We start from the raw sequence: 21,880 nt of genomic DNA, 5'->3' as shown, positions 1-21,880 counted from the left end.
TTCACGGCCAAAAAGGTTGCCAACCCCTGGTCTAAGAGATCAGTCTTTGGAACCAAATTCCTTTCCTATTTCTTCCCCTGCAAACAAAGGATGCATTGGTTGGGAACCCCCCCCCCCCCCCCCCCCAAGGCATGAAATTTGCAGGTGAGGGCTTCACATATATGGAATGGGATTTTTGGTTAAGAGATGACATGATGAGAAGATGCTATCTTCTCCTGTCTCTTTTCCTAGGCCCAGAGTGCCATGACAGCCCAAGTGTGCATCTGCATCTGGTTGGTCTGGGCCTCAGTGTTGGACCTCATCCATGGACAAGGACCCAGCCCAGGTAAGTATTAGAATCATAGAATCAGACTATACTAGAATCATAGAATCTCAGTACTGGAAAGAACCTTAGAAGGCATCTAGGTGAACTTTCTTCTCTTGAAGTAATTGCTTATGCACTTTGACAGGTAGTTGGTTGTCTAGACTTTGCTTGAAAACTTCTGGTGCAGGGAGCTCAGCACATTTCAAAGCAGTTCTGATAGATGGCTGTTAGCTCTTGCTATTAAAAAAGTTCTTCATATTGAGCCAAAATTTGTCTTCCTATGATTTCCATCTATCAGTCTCATTGTTGCCTCTTGAAACCAAATGAGGCAAATTCTTTTTCTCTGCTTTAGAAGATGTGCTTTTTTTTGGTCTGGAGTTAGATTATGAAGGTAAAAACGTTGAGCCTCTGGGTTACCTCAATCATGTGGAAGAGACCTTAGAAGTATTTTAAGTCTAGCTCCTTCAATTTATAGATGACAAAGCTAAAACCCAGAGTTGGGGAATAAAATCACTTGTCCAAGGTCACACATATTATAAGTATCAGAGGTGAGTTTCAGATCTAGGACTCTAAATTCAGTACTTTTTCTACTGCATCATCATCCCTGCCACCCTGTTCAGTAAGGAATTAGCAAAAACATTCAGTTGGACCTAACCCTGATCCGAGACACTGTTGACTATACATTTTCAGGGCCAGTGGAGTAGATACAGGTCCAGGATTGGATTCTGTGATAAATGTCAAATAATCAGGACAGCCTCATTTTCATGGGCAGCCTTCACTTCAGTACGTTTGGAATGGGGATGAGAGAATTGAGTTTTCACTGAAGTTGTTGTCTCCAGAGGCAGCGCATGGATGAATCCATGCATAATGTTTGCTTTATGAGCAGAACTTGTCTGCCTGCTCACAAGCCTGGGATCTGTCTGTCTGCCTAGGAACAGCTCTAGGGTTGGCTGCTGACTTCAGCCCAATCTACACAACAGTGCTAGTTAAATTGGGTGTAGAGTTTAATTTTATCCAACATCAAAGAGCCAGGATTGGATTTTCCAGCTGCAAGATTCAAAATGGAAATTTAAACTGAGGATGAGGAAGGATGATTAAAATCACTAACACCACCGAGGAATATAGTATTGCCCAGGAGAAGGAGAATATTGAGGGAAATTTGATCCCATGCAAGTTGCATTTATCAAACATTTGTGATAAACCTGACCTTAGGTGCAGCACAATTTGGGAGCTAGAGCTATACAATTGAAACTATCTTTATCTGATTTGATTTGAACATTTTGCTGTGAACTTAAACAGCAATGAATATTTCAATATGCAAATAAGTACAAAAAGAGGATTGTATAGGAAATAGCAAGCTTCTATTATGTACAATTTGTTTTTTAATAGAATATATGTGAAATTTAACACATCAGTAAAAATTGCCTTTTTTGTGACATCTTTGAGGAATTTTTTTCTTCTCTCCCTCCTCTCCTCTCTTCCCTTCTTCCTTTTTTTCTTATTATTGCATCTTTATTGCTACCCACTCCTCCCAAAACTGAAACTCTCTGTAACAAATATGTATAGGCTAGAAAGATAAGTCAACACACCGACCATGTTTGATGGGGTATATATCATTCTGCACCTCTACTTCACCACCTCTCTGATGAGAGATGGGAGGCATGCTTCATCATTAAGCTTCTGAAGTCATGATTAGTCACTGAATTGATCACTCTTTCAAAGCTACTTTACATTATTATGATCATTGTTTCAAGTGTCCTTCTGGTTCCACTCATTTCATTTGGCATAAGTTCATACAAGTCTCCCCAAGTTTCTTTGAATATTTTTATGGCACAAATAATATTTCATTTCATTTATATATGGCAATTTTATGACATTTCTACTTAGTCTCTTTTCTTTAGTAAAGAGAAATCCCTAAGTGAGAAATCATTGAATAAAATATAATGTTTTTCCATAGCAATGATAAAGGATCATTAACCCCATTTTATAGGGAAGGAAATTGAAACCTAGAGTTGAGTACTTTATGTAAGATCACACAGTTTGTAAAAGTAGAAAAATGGGGAACCAAATCTAATCTTTCTAATTTGAGGTTCAATAAAATTTCCCTTATGCCATATTTCCTTTTCAAGCTTCTGGTTGAGGCAGGCTTTGATTCTAAGCCTAGAAGGTCACACCAGATCCTCTTCTAGATGGTGTCACCAGGCTGGGGAATAGGGGTGGGGCAAGGAACAGAAGATCTTTTTAAAGAGATGAGACCCATGTGCCCTGAGTACACAACTGGCCCTTTCAAAGTCTCCACCTCAAATTCTTTTTTTGAGGAAATTCTTTCTTTTTAATTTGAGAGCTCCTAGGGAGAAGATCACATCCTGAGGAGAGAGAGTTCTCAGCTGTGAATCCCTTCATTGTCTCTTTCTCCTGCTTCTCTTCCTCTTATGGCTTTCCTCTTCAGTACTCTCTCCCTTACATATCTATTTTCAGAGCAGTGAGAAGAAGCCCAGCTCTGTTCCCGGGTCAGAGAAGTCTAGGGAGCTAATGAATTTCATCCTTGTTTTCCCAAATAGCTAACCATATAGCACAAGGCTTCAAGGAGTTCTGGAATGAAGGGTTAACATAGTTATCCTGCTAAAAACAAAGATATTGACATGTCCTTAACTTTCCCTTCCAGGGATGACCTGTAAAACTGGCAATGTCCCCAAGAGGCCAGATCCTGAACCTGAATATTCAGGGTCTTGGGCATTGCTGTTCTCTCTTCTCTTAGGCGGGAACCGCACAGAGCAGTTTTCCCCAATTCATGCTAGGTTCATGGAAATTCATAGGAAGACTCAGTCATGAGGACCTGAACCTTACCTTGAATTTTACATAGGGAGAATGGACAAGGAGTGGGAAAAGAAAATGAGCTTTCCTTTTGGATTTCATATTCCATCTTGCTCCCCTGCATCTGGAGTCTATTATTCATTGTTTGTGAATTATTCATCTAGGGAGTATTTCTTCACATTTTCTTTTAAAAATAGATTTTATTGATATTTCTTGTTCTCATATCACCCACATTTCCCACTTTATCCCTCTCTTTCTCTTCTTCCCCTTCTGAAAGAGCCATCACTTGAAATCTGGTGATTGTTCTTCTTCATTTACATTGTTGAAGTCTGTGTATATTTTCCTTGTCTTATTTATTTCACTTTGCCTCAGTTCATATAGCCTTTCCATATCTTTCTGATTTACCATGTTTGTAATTTTCAATGACATCTGCTTAGTTTTCTGGTTTTAACTACCACAAAAGTGCTGCTATTAGCATTTTATGATATATGAAGACTCTTTTTTTCAGTCATTGACATTTTTTATATATATCCCTACCAGTGGAATCCCTGAGTGAAAGCTATGTTTTAGTTACTTTATTTGAATAATTCCTAATTTCTTTCCAGAATAGTTGTAACAATTTACACAACTACTAAAAATGTATTATACTGTAATATAGTATGCCTGTCTTTCCACAGCCCCTCCATCAATGACAATTTCCATTTTCTGTCATCTTTACCAATTTTTCAACTATAAAGTAAAGCCTAAGGTGTTTTGATTTGTATTTCTCTTCTGATTAGTGACTAAAATTATTAATACTTTGCAATTTTTATTTTGAAAACTGTTAGTTTATATACTTCTACCACTTCCTTGTTGGGAGGTGACTTTTGGATTTATACATTTCTGTCAGTAGTATATATATCTTGGATCTAGAACCTCTAACAAATATTTTTGACTCAAAGATTTTTCTTCCCAGTCAATTGCTTGCCTTCTTATTTTAGATGAATTAATTTTGTTTGTGTAAAACATTTCAATTTCACATAATCAAAATGATCTATTTTATCTTTTTTTATCCTCTATTCTTTATTTAAGAATTAACCTTTACCCATACCTAATAAATTTCCAACTATGAGATAGTTCTCTTCCCTTCACATTATATGCTTATCTTTTTCACTTTCCAGGCAATGGAAGTTCAAAAGATCATAAGACTTAGAATTGGAAGTAATTTTTGAGTTCATCTAGTATGATTTAATTTAACTGATGAGGAAACTAAGGCTTTGAAATATTAGATGATTGACTAACATGGAAATAATGTTTTGTATGTCTGCACATGTATAATCTATATAAAATTGCTTGCCATCTCAGGGAGGAGGAAGTAGACAGAGGAAGAAAATTTGAAATTAAAAATAAAAAACAAATATTAAAAAAATTTCATGTAATTAGAAAAAATAGATTATTAGAAATATTAACTGACTATCCCCAAATTGTTAAAAATAGAGCAAAGATTCCTCTCATTTTAAATCCTATATTATTTTCACTCTATTCTAGGAAGGAAATTATAATAAATAACTATTCACTGAGGTTATATTATATGCTAAATCCTATGGTTGGCCCATAGGATATTCAAGAGGACTAATATCCTTTGTCCCCAGGGAGTTCAAAATCTAACTAGGGAGATGATATTCAGAAACAATTAGAAAATGCATTTGGATAGCATATTACTAAGTGGTTGTTTTATGTTTTATTTTGTCAGCCACAGTGGTAACCATGGAATATTGAAAGGCCCCCACCTTGTTGTGTAATTCTCTATGGCAATTCATGGCAAGGACATAGATAAGAGGCACGCTGGAAGAGAAGTTATAGATGGGCGATGATATTCCCTGGTGGAGGGAGTGCCAACACTGATAAGCTAATGGATCCATCAAAGTACTAATGTTTATAACTAAGTGTTCAATCACATAGTGCTGACTGAAAATGCTCTAGGACTAAGAGAAGGGGTTTTCTGTGGGGGGTTGGAATAGAGCAAGGAAAGTGGGTCTTGAGTTGGGCTTTAAAGGATGAGTAGAATTTAAGTAAATCTAGGGCAAAGGAAAAAAATAAACTAGAGCAACAATTTGAGCAAAGCATTGAACAGTTTGAGCATTGATAAGGATAAGATGGTGGAGATTAAGAGCTGGGGTGGATGTAAGAGAATTTAAGAGAACACCCAGTCCCTGTTCAGGTTTAAAGGTTTTACCCTGTACAGGTTAGAGAAAACTAAGGTCCACAGCAGTTAAGTGACTTGTGTAATGTTACTCAGACCTTATATCTACCAGTTCAATACTCTCACCCTTTGTTGCTGTTTAATCACATCAGTCCTGTTTGACTATTTATGATCCCATTTAGGGCTTTTCTTGGCAAAGATACTGGAGTGGTTTGCCATTTTCTTCTGCAGCTCATTTTACAGATGAGGAAACTGAGGCAAAGAGTGTTAAGCAACTTTCTCAGGGTCACACAGCTAGTAAGTTTCTGAGGCCAGATTTAAACTTAGGGAGATGGATCTTCCTGAATCCAGACCTGACACTCTATCCACTGGACCACCTAGCTGTCATTCCCCACCATCTGTTCTTTACTTCCTTCCAAACTAAGACTTTCTACATGAAGCCTTTCCTGATTTTCCAAATGACTAGTGTTCTCCCTTCCCAAACTTCCTTGGATTTATTTTGGGTAAATTTTATTCTGTGTAAGCTTCTTTCTGTGAATATTCTCTCCCCTAATAAGGGGAGCTAATTGATGTCACAGATGCCTCCATTTTTAGCATCTAGCACAGTTCCTGGCTCATAGTAGGCCCTTAAATACTTATTGCTTGATTGATCATGGAAATGGAGGAAGGGAATTGCCTTTGAGCAAATTTTCCACATTAGGATGTTGTAAGAAGTCAGAGTAGAGAATTATAGGTAGATGACATTTTACAATGTCAGTCAGAGAGAATTGGAGGCAAATTTCCATTCTCTTGCACTCTTTCATTACTCCATGAACTCAGACCAAAAGGAGTTTGATTTAGGGCTATTTTTTAAATTTAAATTTAAAATTTGAATTTTTTTGCCTAGTTACATGCTTCATGTTCTTTCCCTCTCCCTCAAACCCCCTCCCCTCTTAGCCAATGCACAATTCCCCTGGGTTGTTACATGAATCATTGATTAAGACCTAATACCATATTATTGATAGTTGGACTAGAGATATCATTTAGCGTCTTCATCCTGAATAATGTCCCCATCAGCCCATGTGTTCAAGCAGTTGTTTTTCCTCTGTGTTTCTCCTCCCACAGTTCTTCCTCTGAATGTGGCTAGTTTTCTTTCTCATAAGTCCCTCAGCCTTGCTCTGGATCCTTGCATTGCTGCTAGTACAGAAGTCCGTTATGTTCGATTGTACCACATTGTATCAGTCTCTGTGTACAATGTTCTTCTGGCTCTGCTCCTTTCACTCTGCATCAATTTCTGGAGGTCATTCCAGTTCTTTATTCCTTTGAGCACAATAGTATTCCATCACCAGCATATATCACAATTTGTTCAGCCATTCCCCAATCAAAGGACATTCCCTCATTTTCCATTTTTTTTGCCACCACAAAGAGCGTGGCTATAAATATGTTTGTACAATTCTTTTTCCTTATTATCTCTTTGGAGTATAATCCAGCAATGCTATGGCTGGATCAAAAGGCAGATAGTCTTTTAAAGCCCTTTGGACATAGTTCCAAATTGCCATCCAAAATGGTTGGATCAATTCACAACTCCACCAGCAATGCATTAATGTCCCAATTTTGCCACATCCCCTCCAACATTCATTACTCTCCCCTGTTGTCATTTTAGCCAATCTTCTAGGTGTGAGGTGGTACCTCAGAGTTGTTTTGATTTGCATTTCTCTAATATTAGAGATTTAGAACACTTTCTCATGTGTTTGTTGATAGTTTTTATTTCTTTATCTGAAAATTGCCTTTTCATGTCCCTTGTAGGGCTATTTGTTAATCTATATTGTCAGTCATTTTTCTCCTCCCATGCCCTCATCCTTATTAATGCAGAGAGATAATGGAGATTTCTATGGTGGCTTAAAAGAACTTAATTCAACAGACTTTTTTTTTTAGTACCTACTATGTGCAGGGCATTGTACCTGTCCTTAAAGTGGGCCTGAGAGAAAGCTTGATTGATTAGAAAGAGAACTGTAAGTAAGCTCTAAAGTTACGTGTTCTTTAAAATATTCTAGGCTAATCCTTTCATTTTTTTAAACCCTTACCTTCTGTCTTAGAATCAAGACTATATATTGGTTACAAGACAGAAGAGCTATATGAATTAGACAATAGGGGTTAAGTGACTTGTCCAGGGTCACACAGCTGAGAGGTGACTAAGGCCAGATTTGAACCCAGGGCCTTCTATCTCCAGGCCTGGCACTCCATCCACTAAGCCATCTAGCTGTCCCCCAATCCTTTCATATTATAAATAAGGAAATTGAGGTCTAAAACACACCACCTAGATAATAAATATTCAGAGGTGGGATTCAAAACCAGGTCTACTGAGTACAAAGCCAGTTCTTTTCCCACCTCACCTCTTCTGTTGCACCTTGATGCTTTCATCAGCATTTTCTTGCCTCTGTGTTGTATCTATGTGCCCGTGCTAGAAAATCCACATCTGTGGTCTGCCTGAGGGCCCCAGGACTAGGACAAACAGCCAGCTGCTGTCTCAGCTCTTCCTGTCATAAGTAATTCTTCATGCTCTGCCAGGCTTGGAGCTTCTCTGCAGCTGGCCTGAACGCGCTCCCTTGGGGGGAAATTTACTCCAGCAACTGGAAGTGGTGCCCCTCAGGATGTCCATACCCCAGGTTTCCCATTTCATCTCTCACATTCAAGGGCCATTTCCAACCATCGATGTAGTTATGGATTTATATGTTGCTTTGTGGGTCATTTTCTGTGTGAGTCTGCCTGCTTCTTCTGCCTGGGGGTCTGTGATAGTAAGGGTGAGTCTCTATCCTACCTCCATCTGATGCCACCCCTCCCCTGCACACCCATAGAGCTTCTGAGAGAAGAGCTATTTCCCCACCCTGAGATTTATGGTTTCTAAACATTTCAGAGCAGCGCCTTGCTTTTGGACCTCCTTCAAAAATTGTCAAGCTCTATCTTTTAATAAAAGAAATTTCAAAAATAATTTTCTTAGATACTATTTTACTCAAATAAAATTAAGAATTTATTATAATGTTTATAACAAGTTTTCAACATATAATTAAAATGATAATCTACATAGCTATAATTTATTGATAATTAATTTATAATGCTCACATTTATAACAAAAAATAAGCACAATCATATTATTAGTGTGATGATTGTACTTGTTTTTCAGTCCAAAGTTTCTTGAACCATGATGTCTTTGATGATGTTGTTACTTTTCTTTTAACTACTAATCTAGAAAATTATTTTGTCTTTATAATACTTAGACTAGAAAAATCTACTTAATGCTAACAGAATATTGCAAGCAATATACAGTATCACTTAATTTGACAAACTATAGAACCCTTTATTCGCTCATAGCCCAAACCTAACATTTTCTGTCTTAAAAGCTTGTTTCAGCATACTATCCAAGTTTTTTTTAATGTAAATTTTTTTAAACATTTATTAATAATCATTTTTAACATGGTTACCTGATTCATGCTCCTACTTTCCCCTTCACCCCCTGCACTCCCCCCACCCATGGCCAATGCACATTTCCACTGGTTTTGTCATGTGTCCTTGATCAAGACCAATTTCCAAATCGTTGGTAGTTGCATTGGTGTGGTAATTTCGAGTCCACATCCCCAATCATGTCCACCCCGACCCATACGTTCAAGCAGTTGCTTTTCTTATGTGTTTCCTCTACTGCAGTCCTTCCTCTGAATGTGGGTAGTTTTCTTTACCATAAATCCCTCAGAGCTGTCCTGGGTCATTGCATTGTTGCTGGTACAGAAGTCCATTACATTCTCTTTTACCACAGTATATCAGTCTCTGTGTACAATGTTCTTCTGGCTCTGCTCCTTTCGCTCTGCATCAGTTCCTGGAGGTCTCTCCAGTTCTCCTGGAACTTCTCCAGTTTGTTATTCCTTTTAGCACAATAGTATTCCATCACCAGCATATACCACAGTTTGTTCAGCCATTCCCCAATTGAAGGACATACCCTCCTTTTCCAGTTTGTTGCCACCACAAAAAGCGCAGCTATAAATATTTTCGTACAAGTCTGTTTATCTATGATCTCTTTGGGGTACAAACCCAGCAATGGTATGGCTGGATCAAAGGGCAGGCATTCTTTTATAGCCCCTTGAGCATGATTCCAAATTGCCAGCCAGAATGGCTGGATCAATTCACAACTCCACCAGCAATGCATTAATGTCTCAATTTTGTCACATCCCCTCCAACATTCATTACTCTCCCCTTCTTTCATTTTAGCCAATCTGCTGGGTGTGAGGTGATACCTCAGAGTTGTTTTGATTTGCATTTCTCTAATTATTAGAGATTTGGAACACTTTCTGATGTACTTATTGATACTTTGGATTTCTTTACCTGAAAATTGCCTATTCATGTCTCTTGCCCATTTATCAATTGGGGAATGGCTTGATTTTTTATACAATTGCTTTAACTCCTTGTAAATTTGAGTAATTAGACCCCTGTCCGAGTTTTTCGTTATAAAGGTTTTTTCCCAATTTGTTGTTTCCCTCCTGATTTTGACTACATACTATCCAAGTTTTAAAGGAAATATTCATTTGCATTAGTAAAAAGCATTTTCTCTTTGGGAGTTCTACATACCAGTGAAATCATAGGTGTATTTCCCTTAAAAATAGATCTTTAATCATATTTCTTTTTTTTTAAAACCTTTCCTTATCTCTTAGAATCAATACTAAGTATTGGTTCCAAGTCAGAAGAATGGTAAGGGTCAGGTAATTGGGGGGGTGGGGTAAGAGACCTGTTCGGGTCAGACAACTAGGGAATATCTGAGGCCAGAATTGAACACAAGACCTCCCATATTCAGGTCTGGGGCTCTATCTACAAATCCACCTAGCTACCCCTTTCAGTCATATTTCTTTAAATACACCATTGTTTATGAAGCATTCAATATTCAAATTTTATAAAGTTTCAATTTTTAAACTAGCACTTGTGTTTGTTCTGATATTTATCAAGCTCCTTCAGTAGAGTTTAATATAATTCTTCCACATTATATCATCTTCACTAAAAATTCTGTTGATTATATTGAAATTTTCCATTTTGGAAAATTCATTTTTGGAATAAAAATGAAAAATTCAGTTCCACTTTTGAAATTGAAAATTCTTTCAATTATATTGAAATATATATAGCATACAGAAGCAGCTAGGTAGCACAGTGGATAGAGCCCCAGGACTGGAATCATATGACCTTGGGCAAGTCACTTAACCCTGATTGCCTAGCCCTTACCACTCTTCTGTCTTAGAATTTATACTTGAATAGAAGATAAAGATTAAATACATAAATCATACATATGTAATCAAATGATTGCTCATTCTATCTGGTTTCAACTCCCAACGAACAAGATACTCTTCCTTGGATAAGCTAAGACTTCTAATCTCATCACTGTGCAGCTTCCTCAAGCCTGGGTACTACCTCCCTCAATCTCCTCTCCTCTCTGACTGGAGAGCTAGAGGGTAGAGTACCAGTCTCCTGCAAAAGCCTCCTTTCATAGAGGGTGGAAACTGGACTTTCAACTCACTCCACTTTGTATCTACTGCTACAACTGATTTAAATTTCCTGGAACAAGATGCCTTCACCATATACTCCTTGGCTTTCCCTCCCTATATCTCGCTCTCTTGCTTCCATTTTTTGTTATTATCTTCCTCAGTAAACTGTTGTTTTCCTCAATAAACCTCAATAAGTCCCTTGAGGTCAGATACTGTCTTTTAAAATTTTGTACTCCTAGGCTAGGCACAATACCTGGAATATAGCAAGTACTTAATAAATGTTTTTTAAATTGAAACAAAATCTTTAAATCTGTTGTTTTGTCCACTTACAATGCAAAATAGGAAGGTTTTGGTTTGTCAAGTGTGAACAATTCTCCAGTCTACTATATTATTAGTAAGTAAAACCATTCAAAGCTGCTTTGCAAATGATTTACCAAGCATCATCCCTACTTGCTTTATGTAGTGCCAACATTTCTCCTATCAACTGAGACTTTCTACACTTAGCAATTCTACAAGCGACTTTATAAGAAGTAAGAAATCTTTTGATGTCACAGACATTTAAAATTTTGTTTTTGGTTATCAAAAGCTTGGAATTTTCTTTCAGAAGAAAATTATCTCATCTTGCCAATACAGTCTGCATGCACATTTTCAAGAGACTTCCAATTATTAGGTTTCATGCTATCTGCAGCTGAAATATTTATACAAAGCAAACACAGCAGTCTTTCCACTTGATCAATAGCAGTAAATGTGAATGCCAATGAAAGTATGAATAAAAATAATGAAAAAGAATTTATTAAGTTCCTGCTATGGGCAAAGGTTTATGCTAAGCACAGGGGATGCAGATACAAAAGTGTTACTCTCCTTACTCTCTGGGAGTTTACATTCTAATGTTGTTCAATAATTTCCCTTGTGTCTGGACTCCTCATGTCCCCATCTGGGGTTTTCTTGGCAAAGATCCTGGAGTGGTTTGCATTTCCCTTTCCAACTCATTTTAGGAAACTGAGACCAACAAAGTTAAGTGAGTTTCCCAAGGTCATGTAGCTAGTAAGTATCTGAGGTCCAATTTGAACTCATGAAGATGAGTCTTTCTGAGGCTAGTCCTGGTGTGCTGTCCACTGTGCCATCTAGCTGCCCCTTTCATTCTAATAGGGGAACGGAAGGAAGAAACAACACAAATAGGGGGATTGTGACCAGAAACAAGTGTTTGCACCTGAGAATTCATAGGGATTTGACTCACAGTAGAGTCCAAAGAGAGTTATTTGATCTGCCATTTCTTGCGACAATGACTGTGTTGGTGTAATCTAGTGCCCAGAGGAAAGGTGGAGGTAAGTAAAGATAAGAATATGGCCTTGGTAGAATGTAAATCAAGGCTGGCACTGGTTAAATAGAGTGGATCATGTGAGTGTGGGTTTACATACTCACTAGAAAGGACATTGGATCAGGCTCTGAAGTAGGAGCCTAAAATTGAGGGGATTAAATCACTCAGGTATCCAGAGAGTCTGTAGTATAGACTCTAGAGGATGATATGACTGGGAATGTGGCAATAATATGACTGGGATGGAATGAGAAATACAGTGGATAATATTTTCTGGACTTCGGGCTTTTTAACTTGTTTCTATATTTTCATTACTTAAACTTGGCTTTCACTACTTTTAAACTTTCTATGGGATTTTCTTTTTAAACCAATGAAATGTTTATCAGTTCCTAAGAGGTACAGTTTTATATCAAAAAAATTAGAAACAAAAATTTAAGGCTATAAAATTTTAATTTTTTTGAAAAATGTGAAATGATTAGCAATAACTTTTCAAGTAACATCCATTTTGAAAAATTTCAGGATTGGTAAAATGAGTAATATGAAAAATGTTTTATATGATTGCACATGTAAAATATATGTAAGTTTGCTTGCCATCTTAGGGAGAGAGGTGGTAGGAAGGATTAAAGGTAAGGGAGTAGGAGGCAGGGAGAGAACTTGGAACTCAAATTTTAAAAAAAAATGATAGTTGAGTGTCAGGGTTGGTGGAGATTGACATATTGTGCTTATCAAAATGAGTGGCATTGAGAAATATAACAAGTATAAAAGTACTTTTAACCTCCACAAAAAGATTCTTTAATTTGGAATTTATACATTTCACTTTCAAATGTAGCAAACATCAGGACAATACAACTCACCTGTGCCGTGAACTGACTCTACTTAATGATGGTAGCTGATGGAACCTTTCTTGAGATTAAGTACATCTCACACTTACTCAGATTTGATTTCATTTGTGCATACCATAGCAAATAACTATCCATCAGTCATTCATTAACCACTTATTCAGCACTTAGTACATGTCAGGCACTGTACTAAGAGCTAGAGATATAAAGAAAGGCAAAAGAAACTCCCTGCCATCAAGGAGCTCACAGGCTAATTGCTGTATTGCTTTCATTGTCAGAATGAATTCATTATGTTAGTCTCAGTCTTGACTTCAATTTGAATTTTGTTTCCATTGAAGAATGGAGATGAATTCATGTAAGGAATTGTATTCAAGAATATCCAATAATTTGTCCATTGCTTCTGGGGAAACCATGCCCTCTCCCCAATTTGGAAGAATTTCCCACAGTTTGGAAAACTTTCTCTGACCAGAGTTACTTGAATACAGTCTCATCATCTCTTCAGGGACTCTGACTTCTCTTACAGGGACTAGTCGACTAAGACTGACTGTGTTGTCTGAAGACCGACTCCAGATGAAGTGGAAGGAATCAGAAGGAAATACCAATGGCTACAAAGTCCAAGTAAAGCCCATGGCAGGTAGTAAAAGGCATAGTGGAAGTGGGTATGTCTGGGGATACAAGGCTAGGCAAGAGAATGGGCCTGTACTGAATTACACAGAACTTCCTCCTTGCCCTTCTTGGGTGGGAGGAAGTCTGGAGTTCAAATATCTATTGTCCTCAGGGCTGAGAAATTGGCTAGTGTTCCAAACTGCATTTATTTTTTACACTGTTTTAAGATTAAATTCATTCCTTCATTTTCATTCAGCAAATTGTGTTTTCAGTAGTACGGGCAAAGCCCTGGGCTTGGTGCTGAGTGAGATAAAAAGATGCTTAAAGCAGTCTTTGTCCTCAAGGATCTCATAGTTTTAAATATACTAAAGGTGATCCTGGATATAATATGATAAAGATGCTTAACAATATTTGCACTAGAGGCACTTAGTAAATGTTTATTGAGGTGAGTTTTTGTAAGACTTTAGAAGAATCTGTATTCTTAATATTGGAAAAGTCCTCAGAAGTCATCTAGTCAATGAATTCCCCCTGAGAAGTGAAGGCTTCATAGAGGATGTGCCATCTATACTTGAATTATGGGCAGGACTTAAATAGGTAAAGATGTTGGATGAAGACATTCAAGTCTGGGCAAAGAATATGGAAGACACAAAACCAGAAAAGCACAGGTATGATCAGAGAATGAACATGAAGCCATCTGAGTTAGCTAGAGCACAGAGTACATGAGAGGGAGTAATCTACACCTAATCAACAACTAATCAAAAGCCTATGATAACTTCTCTATATCCCTCATCTAACCATTTAGAAATGTGCCTAGTGACAAAGAGGACTTGTGAGTCCTATGAGTATTCCCTTTCTGTTCCTATTCAGAAGGATGTAGCAGGGAAATACAAGACCTGAATGTGTTTTAAGTAGGAACCTCCCACCCCTGGATAACTAAGCAATGTGTTCCCACTCCATCCAAGATGCAGTACTTTACTATGACTATTGTTTTTCCCTAAGGAGACTCAGAGCAGGAAGTAATGCTGACTACCAAGACACCTAAAGTCACAGTGGTTGGACTGAGCCCCACCAAGGAATACACACTCCAAATATTTGCACTCAGTGGTTCCCGTGACACTCTGCTGGCCAGGCGGAGATTTGTGAGTAAGTTGTTCCTGCTGAGTGATACTGCCAGTGTCCTCTCCTGAGACTTTCTTTTAGTAACTCAGCCTCAAAAATTAGCATAGACCCCAAAGAACCCTGGAAATGGACCAAAAAGCAGAATGAATTTAGTAAGATAGTCTGTACTATGAGAGCCAGCATGATCTGTAGAAGAATGTAATGGAAAGAACCTTTGAACTGGAAATTAGTAGACCTCAGTTCTATTATTAGCTCTGTGTAGACCTGTGAATTGTTGTGTGACTTTAGATATTATTCCCTTTCTATAGTCCTCATTTCCCCATTAATGGAATGATGACTTTAGACTAGATGGTCTCTAAGGCCCCTTCCATTGCTAAAGTCTTGTGTTACCTTTTGAAAGTCTGCCTTTTCTTATGTGAGGTTTTCTTAGAACTCTGAGTATATTTGGTACAAGTAAGCCCTAGTGAGAGGGGAAGCAGGAAGGTGTTGAGGAAAGGTGGCAGAATCCCATGCAATAGACTTATTGCCTCTAAAAAATAACTCTGAGACTATTATCACCATTTTATAGATGAGAAAACTGAGAATCAGAGAGATTAGATAATTGAGCCAAAATCAGCCACAAAGAAAATCTAGGCAGAAGGAATCAGCATCTATAGCTGTTCTTGACTGTCTCCTTGGATTCTATTAACTATGTGACATTGGGTAAGCAATTCCATACCTTTAAGCCTCAAGATTCCTCATCAATAAGATGAAGATAACAGTAAGACTCCTTCCCATATTACTGGAATATTGAATCAGAAGAGACAGTGAATGTGATAGAAATTTTCCTTGTATGCCTGCCACCGGACTTTGGCCCTGGGTAATGTTTCATATTGATTTTAGTTGAGGATTTGAAGAGCATCTCCACAGGCAGAAATAGCCGGAAGCCATCAGGGGAAACTTTGGAGTCCATTCCTTCTTCAGTGGGAAATCATGAATTTGAGCAGGTTCCTGAGCTTGAAGTGGCTTCACCAACTTGGAGTGGAGTCTCTCCCACTTTAGGTAGGTACAGACCCAGGTTTGGACATATTGGTGTATAGTATGGAGTCACTTTATTTGGGGATCTCCAAATTATTTTGGGATGCCAAGATTGCTTATTGGATGAATTCAGTCCACACATAAACTGCAAGTTACTTATGCTATTTATCATCATCATCATCATCATCAGTAGATGACATTTATGTTGTGTTGTATATAGATTATTTAATTCAATTGACCCATTTATGGAGCACTTCTGAATGACTATTCATATGCTAGGGAAGTTGGGGAATACAAAAGTGGAAATGGATGCTCCCTGTATTCATGAATCATACAGTTTAATTGATCTTATGCTCAAAACAAACACCAATTAAATGCTACATAGCTGTAGGAATTTAGAGAAGGAATGGGGTGGTGGTGGAATAAAAATACTTGTAAGAAGATCCAGGAGGCCCAAGACTCCAGTTAGGTCCCACTTAGTCTCCCCTTCTTTACCTCAAATTTCCCTGAGGGTTACTCAGCTGAATTATGGACTCTCCTTAACTCAAACCTACCCCATGTGGAGCAGGGAAAATCAGAGCAGAAGCTACTGAAGACTTCCTGGGGAAGCATCCTTCAAAGTCAGCCCCTGCACCCAGCAACACTTGGGATATGGTCCCTATGAGGACAAAGCTTTTGGGAAGCACATCTAAGAACTGATGGACCCAGAAAGTCAGGGAAGAGAAGGTGGGACTCATTCTCCCAAAGTTTTTGGGCCATATTTTCTCCAGCAGACCAGTGGTTCCCCAAGGTTAAAGAGCTATATTTTGCTATAAATCAGAAAGAAGGTAATTAATTGTATGAAATAATATGGAAATATTAGGAAGGAAAGGAAAGAAGAGACAAGTGCTTGCTATTTCTTAACTTCCTGGTCCTAAGTCACTTCATGGATTTGTTGGATGGGATTGTACCTCCCCCATAATGCCAGGAAGATAGATAAATGATATAGATATACACACAGATGTATATATATATGTATATATAATATATATATACTACAAATGTGCATATCCACACACATGTGTATATAACATATATTGCATTGTGTGTATATGTGTTGCATTATATATGTTATGATATATATATATATATATGTGCATGAGTGTGTTTGGCAGTCAAACAGTGCATTTATTATAAACTAGCATTCATGTACAAGGCACTGTACTAAATGTTGGAGATGCAAAGAAAGTCAAACTACTTTTTTTCAAGGAGCTTAGAATCTAATGGGGAAGACAAAATTCAAACAAGTATTATAGTATATACATATCTACATGTGTTATATGTGTGCAACATTTGCATAATACACAATGCATTCACACACATAATGCATTCACATATGTATACACACATGCATGTATTCATCTCATGAAATAAGAAGTTTCCTAAGGTCTGGGACTATACACACATATGTATATATTAGCAGACCAGCAATTCTCTATGATGAACAAGCTGTATTTTACTACAAATCAGGACAGAATGTAGTTAGATGAAGTATAAACTTCTTTGGGCAGACAAATGCTGTAATTAGTTCTGGATCCTTCTAATATAAGTAGCCTGTGATGTCTGAAAGGAAAGTCTGCACAGGAAAGTTAAAAGAAGCATAGAAGTAGGATAGCCAGTTAGCAGAGAAGATAGAGCACTATGCCTGGAATTGGAAAGACCTGAATTCAAATCTGATGTCAGACACTTCCTAGTTGTGTGACCCTGTGCAAGTCATTTAGTTGTTACTAAGAGAGAAAGGGTTTTTTGGTTTTTTTTTGTTGTTGTTTTTTAAAGCATAGAAGCCCAGTATATAGAATAAAGGAGCTGTCCATGGTTCTATAATTACCCTATTTTTGTAGGCCATATGAGTACAATGGAAAAAGAGCTAGATTTGAGAAAAGGACTTGGTGAGTTTGTCTCAGCTCTGCTACTCACTACTTGTGTGCCTTGGACAAGTCATTTACCTTGGCAGGCCCTCAGTTTTCTCAGTGGTAAAATGAAGAGGTTGGAGCAGATAATCTGTAAAGTCACTTTTAGCTCTAGATAAAGATTTCTTTCATCTATCTAGTTCTGCTTAGCTGTCTCTGCCTCCATCTTCCAAGGTCCCCAGTTCTATTGTGACACCTCCATTCCTGTGGACATAGTATTCCTGGTGGATGGATCCTGGAGTATTGGCCGAAGTAACTTCAGGCTCATCAGAGAATTCCTAGCTAATGTCATCTCTCCTTTTCACATTGCCCAGGATAAAGTCCAAATTGGTAGGTACAAGGTTGTCCTCTTGTTGGTCCTTCACATGTTCTTGGTGGCAGTGGCTATGATTCTCCAACAGTAATAATCTAGGGTTAGTGCATTCAGTGCAGGATGGATTCCTCTAGATTTTGAAATTAAAAATAAAAATAAGTACCAATGACCAGAAATGATGGATAAGTGGAGGTGACAGTTTAATACTTAGGAGTAATATAAAATGTGCTTCAAGCAGTAGCACCCTCCCTCTTTAGCTTTTCTCAGGGAACTCCTGCAGTTTCTTCATTAGCAAGAGGAAGCAGAGAATGACTTGCTTTCTTTTTTCTTTATTAAATTTTTTATTTTAATAACAGATTTCATATAAATTTTCCAAAATCATATGATCCATATTGTCTTCTCCCCTTCTCCCCTCCCCTTCTCGGAGCTGACAAGCAATTCAGTCTGGGTTATACATGTATTATCACACAAAACATATTTTCATATTATTCACTATTGTAAGCAAATAATATTATAGAACCAGAATCCAAAAACATATCCAAATAAACAAATGAAAACAAGTGATATATTTTCATCTGCATTCCTACTCCAACAGTTCTTTCTCTGGAAGTGGATAGCATTTTATTGCCATTAGTAGCAAAATCTATCACATTTGATCATTCCACAATATTGCAGTTACTGTGTACAATGTTCTCCTGGTTCTGCTTATTTCACTCTGCATCAGTTCACATAGGTCTTTCCAGTCCTTTCTGAAATCATCTTGTTCATCATTCCTTATATAGCACAATAGTATTCCATCACCATCATACACCACAATTTGTTCAGCCATTCCTCAATTGAGGGACATCCCTTTAGTATCCAATTCTTTGCCACCACAAAAAGAGCAGGTTTATTTTTATACAAACAGGTCATTTCCCATTTTTAATTCACTTTGGGATACAGACCCAGTAGTGATATTACTGGATCAAAGGGTATATTCATCCTTTTAAAGTCCTTTGGACATAATTCCAAATTACCCTCCAAAATGGTTGGATCAGTTCACAACTCCATCAACAATGCGTTAGTGTCCCAATTTTGCCACATCCCCTCCCACATTTATAATTTCCTTTACTGTCATATTGGCCAATCTGATAGGTGTAAGAAGTTACCTTAGAGTTGTTTTAATTTGCATTTCTCTAATCAAGAGAGATTTAGAACATTTTTATATTATTATTGATAGCTTTGATTTTTTTTATCTGAAAACTGCCTTATTCATATCCTTTGACCATTTATCAATTAGGGAATAACTTGGATTCTTATAAGTTTGACTGAGTTCTTTATATATTTGAGAAATAAGACCTTTACCAGAGAAATTTGTTATAAATTTTTTCCCAGTTTGTTGTTTCCTTTCTAAACTTGGTTGCATTGGTTTTGTTTGTACAAAATGTTTTTTTTTAACCCTTAACTTCTGTGTATTTACTTATAGGCGGAAGAGTGGTAAGGGTAGGCAATGGGGGTCAAGTGACTTGCCCAGGGTCACACAGCTGGGAAGTGTCTGAGGCCGGACCTGAACCTAGGACCTCCCGTCTCTGGGCCTGGCTCTCAATCCACTGAGCTACCTGGCTGCCCCCATGTACAAAATGTTTTAAACTTAATGTAATCAAAATTATTCATTTTACATCTTGTAATGTTCTCTATCTCTTATTTGGTCTTAAATTCTTCCCTTCTCCATAGATCTGACAGGTAAACTATTCTACGTTCACCTAATTTATTTATATCACTCTTTATGTTTGCCATATACCCATTTTGAACTTGTCTTCGTATAGGGTGCAAGATATTGATCTATACCTTTTTGACATATTCTTTTCCAATTTTCCCAGCAGTTTTTGTCAAATAGTGAGTTCTTAACCCAAAAGCTGGAATCTTTAAGTTTATCAAACAGTAGATTGCTGAGGTCATTTACCCCTAGTCTAGTCCCTTCATCCACCCTTCTATTTCTTTGCCAGTACCAGATTGTTTTGATGATCACTACTTTACAGTACAGTTTAAGATCTGGTAGCATGCATTGCTTTCTACATTAGTCTGGTGGATCACATGGCAAAGTGCTGGAGGTTTCATCTTCTTTCTCATAGAACAACCAGGAGTATTTATGAAGGCAAAATGCTATTTCCTGCCTCAATTTATGATATTTTTAACCTGATACATGTGAACTAGTTTTATTAAAAGCATATTGTGATAATTGTTTTAAAATAATTGCTTTCCTTTTTAATTCTACATATTTTACTTCAAACATCTAAAAATATTTTCTTTGAAGGTCTCCATGGGCTTTACCAGGCTACCAAAGGGATCCATGACATAAAACAGGTTAAAAATCCCTGATCTTTAGGAAAACCCTTTAGACTTCATGTTGTTTATAAGTTCTGGACCCAGCTCTGAACCAAGGGAGGTAGAAAATTTCCAGAAATTTTGGATACCAAATTGGAGATATGATCAGTTCATCGATATTGTGCTCCAATAGGATGTTCCATTTGGGAAGAAACTCAGTAAGTTTGCTACAGGAGAGACCTCCAAGAGATGTCCAGGATCAAGAAAAGATTAGCACATTAATGAAGTTGTCCAATGGCAAGGGACTACTTAGGGAAGAAAGTAGCCCCAAGAGGAAGTGATTTTTTTAAGAAATGCATCTCCCTTGTCATTATACAGCCCTCAGTTGCCCACATCTGATCCCCTCCTTTTTTTCCCAGGTTTGTCCCAATATAGTGGAGACCCTCGGACTGAATGGGACCTGAATTCATTCAGCACCAAAGAAGAAGTTCTAGAGGCTATTCGAAATCTCCGTTATAAGGGTGGTAACACCTTCACCGGTAACTTAGCAACATTTCTTTATCACAATGAAGGCTATTTCTTTCCCTTTATTCTTCCTTGCATCCTATTAAATATAATTTCCTAAACACACCTTAACCTAGGCCTCTATCATTTGCAAATATAGGCACTCCAGAGGACATTCATTTTTACCTGTCAGACAAGTTTGTTTGTTTAGAGTATAATATATCTATGTATTGAATCATCCATTAATTTGTAAAAGTCCAAAAGTTGTTTAAGCTGTGTGTATGTGTATGTCCTTATCTCCTCTACTAGACTGAACTGTTCGAAACAGGGGCACCGAGGGTGAGCCAGATATGTTGACCTACAACTGTTCTATTTTATTTGCCCATTTATGACAGGGACCACAACTTTTTCTACTATTCTTTACCTGGAGCATTTATTAAGGGGTTCTCAAAACTGAAAAAATGTTTCAAGACACAGGCCTGACTTCAATTCAATTCAACAAGCATGCATTAAATACTTACTACTTGCAAGCTCTTGTGCTAGACCCTGGGGTGGTAAGGATGAAAAATGGCCCAGCCTCTGCTATCAAGGGGTTTATACTCTAATGTAGGGGGAAAGGCTATATGATGTACACACAAAAATACAGGATATGAAGTAGAATGCCATTGAACCAAAGTGCTCTAGTAAGATTTGAGAAAGGAAGGATCACTTTTAGGTGGAGGGACCAGGAAAGTTCTTAGAGAAAGTGAAGCCTAAGCTGGAACTTGAGGAAAGAGAATACTCTTAATAGGCAAAGATAAGGAGAGAACACATTCCAGGGCTAGAAACCAGTATATATGAGGTAAAGCTGAAAAAGTCAGCTGGAGCCTTACATGCCAAGGTGAGAAGTTTGTGTGTTTTCCTAGAGGCAAGAGGAAAAGATTGCTGTTGTTGTTGATATTGTTCCTGAAGCTGCTGTTGCTGTTGTTGTTTATGATACTGTGTTTGTCAAGTTGAGAAGGGACATCATAAGACCAGTGCCTTAGGAAGATGATTTTGGTATAACTGTGTAAAGGATGGCTTGGCAAGGGGAAATATGAGAGAGAGGAAGTCAATTAGAAAACCATTGTAGGGGCAGCT

At 37.6% G+C, this 21,880-nt stretch overlaps 1 protein-coding gene across 1 annotated transcript in view; it reads left to right on the top strand.

Annotated features, from left to right (window-relative positions):
* Window positions 1-243: 243 nt before the first annotated feature.
* The window catches only part of LOC123253442 (collagen alpha-1(XX) chain-like), a 78,400-nt gene continuing 56,763 nt past the window's right edge, over window positions 244-21,880 (top strand). The window contains exons 1-6 of the mRNA XM_044682636.1: window positions 244-325; window positions 13,473-13,583; window positions 14,555-14,698; window positions 15,557-15,675; window positions 17,781-17,970; window positions 20,677-20,796. Coding sequence (XP_044538571.1) covers window positions 244-325; window positions 13,473-13,583; window positions 14,555-14,698; window positions 15,557-15,675; window positions 17,781-17,970; window positions 20,677-20,796 — 766 coding nt within the window. The remainder of the gene's footprint in view (window positions 326-13,472; window positions 13,584-14,554; window positions 14,699-15,556; window positions 15,676-17,780; window positions 17,971-20,676; window positions 20,797-21,880) is intronic.

Source organism: Gracilinanus agilis, chromosome X (assembly GCF_016433145.1).
Source record: "Gracilinanus agilis isolate LMUSP501 chromosome X, AgileGrace, whole genome shotgun sequence".
In the NCBI taxonomy this organism is placed as follows: Eukaryota; Metazoa; Chordata; class Mammalia; order Didelphimorphia; family Didelphidae; genus Gracilinanus; species Gracilinanus agilis.
The sequence above is the reverse complement of the archived record's forward strand: the minus strand, read 5'-3'. Positions and strand labels throughout refer to the sequence as shown.